This window comes from Nerophis lumbriciformis, linkage group LG27 (genome assembly GCF_033978685.3).
Source record: "Nerophis lumbriciformis linkage group LG27, RoL_Nlum_v2.1, whole genome shotgun sequence".
NCBI lineage: Eukaryota > Metazoa > Chordata > Actinopteri > Syngnathiformes > Syngnathidae > Nerophis > Nerophis lumbriciformis.
In genome coordinates this window covers 27,657,501-27,665,713 of record NC_084574.2, presented here as the reverse complement: position 1 = coordinate 27,665,713, position 8,213 = coordinate 27,657,501, and the positions used below count along the sequence as shown (strand labels likewise).

The 8,213-nt window shown below is 40.7% G+C and overlaps 1 protein-coding gene across 3 annotated transcripts in view; it reads left to right on the top strand.

The window, feature by feature from the left end:
• The first annotated feature begins 2,007 nt into the window (after positions 1 to 2,007).
• notum2 (notum pectinacetylesterase 2) overlaps positions 2,008 to 8,213 on the top strand; it is a 30,654-nt gene continuing 24,448 nt past the window's right edge. For 2 of the 3 annotated variants that reach the window (XM_061987826.1, XM_061987824.1), the window contains exons 1-3: positions 2,053 to 2,080; positions 7,631 to 7,808; positions 7,884 to 8,151. In XM_061987826.1, coding sequence (XP_061843810.1) covers positions 7,886 to 8,151 — 266 coding nt within the window. In that variant the 5' untranslated portion in view covers positions 2,053 to 2,080; positions 7,631 to 7,808; positions 7,884 to 7,885. Of the gene's footprint in view, positions 2,081 to 7,437; positions 7,506 to 7,630; positions 7,809 to 7,883; positions 8,152 to 8,213 lie in introns of all 3 variants that reach the window. The other variant, XM_061987825.1, reaches the window with a different exon arrangement.

The window sequence follows — 8,213 nt, the reverse complement described above, 5'->3', positions numbered from 1 at the left end:
AATTCCTCCCTCAAATGTGAAGACAATGTGTGATATGTGGACAAGTGAGCTAAATCTGAGATAAGTCATTTGAGTGTAACAAATGTGAGCTAAATAACAACAAATTTAAAAAAAGTGTGTTTTAATTTTTACATATGGCACCCTATAGAGATAGGCTCCAGCTTACCTTTGACCCTGATGAGGACCAGCAGCCCTTGAAGATGGATAGATTTATCAAATGTGTTTTGCAGTGTTTATTTAATCCTACCCTCGTGTTACCATTTCTGAGTTATTGTGTGGAAATGTGAGGAAATAACGACAAAAGTACGCTTCATTCACCGCTACAAAAAAGATCAGTTAGAATGATACATAACGTTAGCTATCAAAAACACTCAAATCCTTTATTTATTGAAAAAAATAATACTGAAATTCAATGATTTGGTGAATTTGCAAACAGCTAAAATCATGCATGAGGCCAAATATAACCTTCTACCCAAGAATGCACAACAATTCTTCTCTACAAAAGAGGAGAAATACAACCTCAGAGAACAATGTATGCACAAACAACACTTAAAACCTTTAGCATATCAGTATGTGGAATTAAATTACGGAATGGATTAGGAAAAGAAGTCAAACAAAGTATGAATAGGACTCTGTTCAATAAACTCAAAGTGTTTACTTTGAACTTTATTTATCGTTATCGGTGTATTTAATAATGATTCACTTACTCATTAGTCAGTTTATTTATTTTTTACTAATTTATTTGATTTATTGTTTTGTTACAGAATGAGTAGTAACAAATGTATTAGTAATTGCTACAATACAAAAAAGGGTAAGATCAAACAACATCTGCCTCTACCTACCCCTTTTCAGACATGCTGTAATGAGAAACTGTAATTATGTAACATATCATATTGCAATTGTATGCAAGTTCGGAATAAACTAACACCATAACCATAACTATAACCATCATCCTTTCTCCTTGTCTATCATACAGATAATTATTTTGCACCATAACTTTTATAGAGTTTGCTCATTTCCTGTGAGCATACTTGCCAACCCTCCCGGATTTTCCGGGAGACTCCCGAAATTCAGCGCCTCTCCCGAAAACCTCCCGGGACAAATTTTCTCCCGAAAATCTCCCGAAATTCAGGCGAAGCTGGAGGCCACGCCCCCTCCAGCTCCATGCGGACCTGAGTCCGCTTTCCCACAATATAAAGAACGTCTACAGTAAAGCAGTCCGTCTGCCGTAAACAGCAATGTTGTGACACTCTTAAACAGGACAATACTGCCATCTAGTGCATTTGATGAAAGCACTTTTGTGCGTGCCACACAGCAATGCATAATCAGAGAGGGTGTTCAGCATGGTTAGAAAGATAGTGACAGAGAATAGAACAAGGATGGACAATTCAACCCTTAACTCAACAATGAGTAGATGAGTGTTATGTGTGTGTATATGTGTAAATAAATGAACACTGAAATTCAAGTATTTCTTTTATTTATATATATATATATATATATATATATATATATATATATATATATATATATATATATATCCATCCATTTTCTAACGCTTATTCCCTTCGGGGTCGCGGGGATGTATATATATATATATATATATATATATATATATATATATATATGAAATACTTGACTTGGTGAATTCTAGCTGTAAATATACTCCTCCCCTCTTAACCACGCCCCCAACCACGCCCCCACCCCAACCACGCCCCCCGCAACCAACCCCCACCCCCCACCTCCCGAAATTGGAGGTCTCAAGGTTGGCAAGTATGCCTGTGAGACAAGAAAGGAAGACAAGAGACAAGAAAGGAAAATAAAACATCAACAAGCAACTGTTGTCATGATCCGTGGTCCGGATCATGTTTTTGTTATGTTCTGTTAGTTTTGGACTCCCTGAGTTCCTGTTTTGTGCACTACTGGGTTTATTTTGGTCACCATGGGGATTAATTGGGTTCACCTGCCTCTGGTTATAGGTCCCACGCTCAGCTGCTGTCAACCACTAATCAGAGAGCTATTTATTCACCTTGCTCGCCACGCTCAGTCTGGCGTCATTGTTTGATTCATGCAACCTGTCAACGTAAGTTTTGCTTGTCTCCTACCCAATGCTAAGTGGTAGCCTTGTCTACGTAAGATTTGTTTGTTTCATGCCACAGTTTCGTGAGTATTCCTTGTCCTTAGTCTATGCCAGGGGTCGGCAACCCAAAATGTTGAAAGAGCCATATTGGACCAAAAATACAAAAACAAATCGGTCTGGAGCCGCAAAAAAAATTAAAAGCCATATTACATATAGATAGTGTGTCATGAGATATAAATTGAAATAAGAGGACTTAAAGGAAACTAAATGACCTCAAATATATCTACAAATGAGGCATATTGATGCAATATGTACATAGGGACGGCGTGGCGCAGTGGAAGAGTGGCCGTGCGCGACCCGAGGGTCCCTGGTTCAATCCCCACCTAGTACCAACCTCGTCATGTCCGTTGTGTCCTGAGCAAGACACTTCACCCTTGCTCCTGATGGGTGCTGGTTAGTGCCTTGCATGGCAGCTCCCTCCATCAGTGTGTGAATGTGTGTGTGAATGTGTAAATGTGGAAGTAGTGTCAAAGCGCTTTGAGTACCTTGAAGGTAGAAAAGCGCTATACAAGTACAACCCATTTATCATTTATTTATTTATAGCTAGCCTAAATAGCATGTTAGCATCGATTGGCTTGCAGTCATGCAGTGACCAAATATGCCTGATTAGCACTCCACACAAGTCAATAACATCAACAAAACTCACCTTTGTGCATTCATGCACAACGTTAAAAGTTTGGTGGACAAAATGAGACAGAAAAAGAAGTGGCATAAAACACGTCCTAGAAAGTTATACATGTAAACAAACTACGGTGAGTTCAAGGACCGCCAAAATTAGTGGGACAAAACGCCGCTCGCCAAATACTCGAATGAGTGAAGCATGTTTAATACAAACAGTGTGCTTTATAACAATTGGGGAGGTTTGTGTCATGTTTGTCCTCCTTCAGAAACCATATTAACACAAAAAATGTATTTTTTTCCTCCCATCTTTTTTCATACATTTTCGAAAAAGCTCCAGAGAGCCACTAGGGCGGCGCTAAAGAGCCGCATGTGGCTCTAGAGCCGCGGGTTGCCGACCCCCGGTCTATGCTAAGTGTTAGCTTTAGCTCCAAGTGCGATCAGCACGTTGTGCCTTCGCCTTGTGTTCCGTTTTTTTGTACTACATTGCTATTTTGAGGAATAAATCATGTTTTTACCTGCACGCCACGTGGTCCGTCTGCATTTTGGGAGAATGAACCCCGCAGTAAGTTGCGTAAACCCCGTCGTGACAACTGTGAGTTGAATGAGAAATATACAGGTGTTAAGTAAAATGAAAAAATATAAATATAAGATTGAAATGAAATAAAAATAAACTTGTTAAATAAATACAAACAAGTGGGACATAAGGACAAGGAAATAAAAAAACATTTATTAATATATAGCCTAAATACTGGAGGTAGCTTTAATTAAATCACCCAATTTTGTGGGTAATTTCCATCCATCTATTTTCTACCGCTTGTCCCTCTCGGGGTTGCGGGGGTGCTGGAGCCTATCCCAGCTGCATTCGGGCGGAAGGCGGGGTACACCCTGGACAAGTCGCCACCTCATCACAGGGCCAACACAGATAGACAGACAACATTCACACTCACATTCACACACTAGGGCCAATTTAGTGTTGCCAATCAACCTATCCCCAGGTGCATGTCTTTGGAGGTGGTAGGAAGCCGGACTAGGTAATCAAATGTGACAATACTATGACATGTTGGAACTCTTTGCTTAAAATTCTCATAAATCTTATAAAAGGAAGTAAGTGTAGGAGGAGTCTAAACCCATGCTTGTTTTGTTAATATTGTCATTGTAACACATTTATTATTTTGTTGTTTTTGTGCCTCCCACAGTCACATAACTGCAAACATCCCCCTCTCCTGCCCCCTGGCCCCATGCAGCCTTTTGCATACTTGGCCTACCAAGCATCCACCCTGTGCTGTTGATTGACAAGTTAGGATGGTGTGCATTTCATTGATGAGAATTTCAGAGCCCTAAGGCCTGTGATGCTATGGCGATCAAGGGTTATGTCATCCAAGGGGAACAGCAGCGAATCCGTTTCGAATAGTCTGTGTCTGTTTTCGTCAAACACACTCTCCAAGAATTTGTGGGCACCAAACACTACTGAATGGATCGCCAAAGGTAAAAAAAAAAAAAAATAAATAAAAACTTATGACACATCTCAATCTGCAAGGAAAGAAATGTCTAACTGAAATGCACACCAAAACTGAAATACACTTTTAGTCACTAATGCAAAAACTGGATACATTTTCAGTTACCTTGGGAGAAAGCAGTCGACAGCTAAACATGGACCAGATAGGGCAGACCTGGGCAAATGAAGGCCCGCGGCCCGTTAAGCTTTTCAATCTGGCCCGCCGGACATTCCCAAATATTTTTTTTTCAATCTTTAAGATGGAAACTATAGCTGCCATTATGATGTGCAGTGATATTTTCAAATGACCCTAAGTCTTAAACTATACAAAGTATTTCAATGGTTGGAATCTGTGCTTTTGCATGATTCCTTAAAATGTTCCAGTTCCATTCACACATTTTAAAAAACACTTTAAGACCAATGTCTTGGAAAAATATATCACTCTTGAATCAACACAGTAGATATCAATCAATCAATCAAAGTTGACTTATATAGCCCTTAATCACAAATGTCTCAAAGGGCTGAACAAGCCACAACGACATCTCCAGTTTAGATCCCACATCAAAAAACTCAACCCAATGGGCACAATGAGAAATATCGGAGGGGACCGCAGATGTGACCCCTTATGAGAACCAGTGTCCTGTGCAGTAGTCGTATGTTTCTTTTGTCACATTTAGGGGGAGGAATAGCCGAGCAGGCTGAAGACTTTGATACACTGTGATTAATATCGTTGCAAAATAGTTGTATTTGTAAATTGAGACAATTTCTGACGTTGGATCCACGTTGTTGGTTGGGGAAATGACCAAATTTCAATTCAACTCAACGTCACGACCTGACATTGAATAAACATAGTCAAAAAGAATGTTATTTCTACGTTGTATTTGTGTTGTAGAATATTGGTTGAGATATGACTACAATTCAATGGTCAAATCGACATCAAAACCTGACTAATTAAATCTTCGTCAAAAAGCATTGTGTTCCAACGTTAAGTTTGAGTTGCTCAAGTCAGCACCTAAATCAACAAGTTCTCAACGTTGTTTCAATGTCTTGTGCCTACTGGGAGTCGTCTTATGCAAAACACAAATGTCCACTGCAGAGTATGCTGGTTCGGAAAATATGTTAAAGGTAGGTTTCATCAGCGGTGTGCCGTCAGGGCCAGCAATGCCTTCTCTGCTGGCCTAACATAAATCATGATCATAACTTTATAAACGTTCATTTTATTTTTTATTTACTTTTAATAAATATAGAAAAGTATTCATCATATTCTCTTCATGTCATATTAGGCTCCAGTGTTGCCGTTTTTAAGTTAGAGCTTTTATCCAATCAAAATTCAGCTAGCTAGTTGCCAGCGCTGTATGAATTTTACCGGAGGCCTTCTAAACCAACATTAGCGACGGCTGTGCAGTTAACGAATGGAGGACATTCAGTTAACAGACAGTTGCGATCACAAGTTGTTGACAGTAGCCTTACGTTGAACGTGACTGTGACTGGATACTCGCTTGTCACTCCCAAGTATCCAATTACAAGTTGTGATTTACGAAAGCAGAAAGCACCAGAGCCATACCCGGCCAGCGGAGAAATCAGCGGTACTCACTTTTTTAACCAACACAGGAGCAGAGCAAAACGTTGATTAGGTGGCAGGTATATATTTGCAAGGGCATTTTCAAGAAGGATATTTCAAGAGAAACTACATCTTGTGAGACGATGTCGGCCGACCCTGGTAACTAGTTAAGCTGTTCTGGCGGTGAAATGGTTTGGCTTCCACTTCCACTCGAATCAACCAACAACGAACGGTACCAATGGCTTATACGGCATCAAAAGGCTGTTACAAATTGTGAGTTCAAATATATTTTTTCACATTCAATATGTTTTTTACAATTATTTTAGTTTTGACAGTACCACGTCCAATGCGGGTTTATCGCTTTTTAAATCCAATCCAATCCACTTTATTTATATAGCACATTTAAACAACAAAATGTTTCCAAAGTGCTGCACAACAATATTAAAAACAGTTATAAACAATATAAAATAAATATGATTAAAAACGATTTTAAAGGGTAAAACCAATTAAAACAGTAAATAGAAATCAAAATTTTAAAAACACAGAGAACCACACAACTCACGTAGTGTTAAAAGCCAGAGAATAAAAGTGGGTCTTAAGACGAGACTTAAAACACTCCACTGTGGGAGCAGTTTGAACATGGAGGGGCAGAGTGTTCCAGAGCTTAGGGCCGACCACAGAGAAGGCCCTGTCTCCCCTGGTTTTAAGTCTGGTCTTGGGCACCACGAGCTGGAACTGGCTCTCGGACCTCAGAGCGCGCGCAGGATTGTAAGTTTGGATGAGGTCCGAGATATACTGAGGTGCCAGTCCATGTAAAGCTTTAAAAACAAACAGCAAGGTTTTAAAATCAATTCTAAAACGAACAGGGAGCCAGTGCAAACTCTCAAGGATTGGGGTTATATGCTGGCGTCTCCTGGCCCCTGTTAAAAGTCGTGCTGTCGCGTTCTGGACTAACTGCAACCGGGAGAGAGCTTTTTGGCTAATGCCAGCATAAAGTGTATTGCAGTAGTCCAGGCGACTTGAAATAAAAGCATGCACGACTTGTTCAAAAAGGTTAAAAGATAAAAACAGTTTTACCTTTGCTAAAAGACGAAGATGATAAAAACACGATTTTAAAACGCCATTGACTTGTTTGTCAAGTTTAAAATCGCTGTCTATAGTGACGCCAAGGCTGGTGACTTTGGGACGCACATCATTTTGCAATGGTCCCAAGTCAGTGAGGGCCGGACCAAAAACTAAAATTTCAGTTTTTCCCTCATTTTTCCCTGTTAAATGTGCCAACAAATAGCCCGTTTTGTACACTAGTGACAAATTCAGGTTGTTCAATGCCCAGCAGTGCGCAAGTGTGTTTCTGTACAGTATTTTTCAAGCCGTGGTCATGTGGCGACATAAATTATTGTATTTTGAGAGGTATTTATTGAAGTCGGACTTAGTAGGACATCACTGAAGGCCAAGGTGGGAAATTCACGGCCCGCCACTGGGTTTCATTAATGTTAAAACTTACAAACTTATAGCAACAAAACACAATGTATGCTGCTATGTTGTTCAACCCAATGGTACTGTTCAATACAGTGTGTGAGGTGTGTGCTCTATATTGACCTATGGGGGTCACATACCGTGCAGGGGCTATCCCGACCAAGTTGATGTTTAAATCCAAACACTGGCAATCCGAGGAGGAGCGAAGGGGGGAGGTAAGCATGTTCTTGAGTCGTGATAAGATGGCCAAGCGCTTTGCTGGCGAAGGTGTGCTTAAGGCTTCAAATATGTTAAGGAGATCTTTTCTGCAGTACCTCCCCTTGTTGTGTGTCGTCAGCAGGCGCTTCGGGAGAAAATGGGAGGAACTCTGATCCACATGGTGGTACTATAAAGCTCACCGGTAATTTGCAGGCTTCATCAAAACATCTCCTCATCCCTGCATCCTTCCCTTTGGACACTTTGGTACCAGATCGTGTCATCAAGCCAACCTCTGAGGTGGTTCAGTAACAATTAAATAGGTATGTGCATTCTTTGTTTCTAAGACTTGACAGCCCGTTGTGTCCAGAGGTTGATGGAAAATTAACTTTCTGCAGACATGAGGATACTTGGCCAGATAGTTTTTTGGCTTTTTCTGGGCGAAATCTACTGTGGGATTACAAAAGTGAAATCCACCAAGAAAGCTACGCATGCCAAACAAGCAGGCGACGCCGTCCAGCCTTCCCCCGCGGCTCATCTCTCTGCTGGAAGCATTTCAAACAGAGCTGCTGCAGGAGCTCGAGCAGCCAAACAACCCACGGAGGAAATGAGGCTGCACTTTCTCAAGAACGCACATGTTACATGTAACGACGGAACAATAGCTGGGTAAGAGTACTTGAGACGGTGCATGGAGATTTAATATGACCGCGTGTTAAGGACGATTTGTG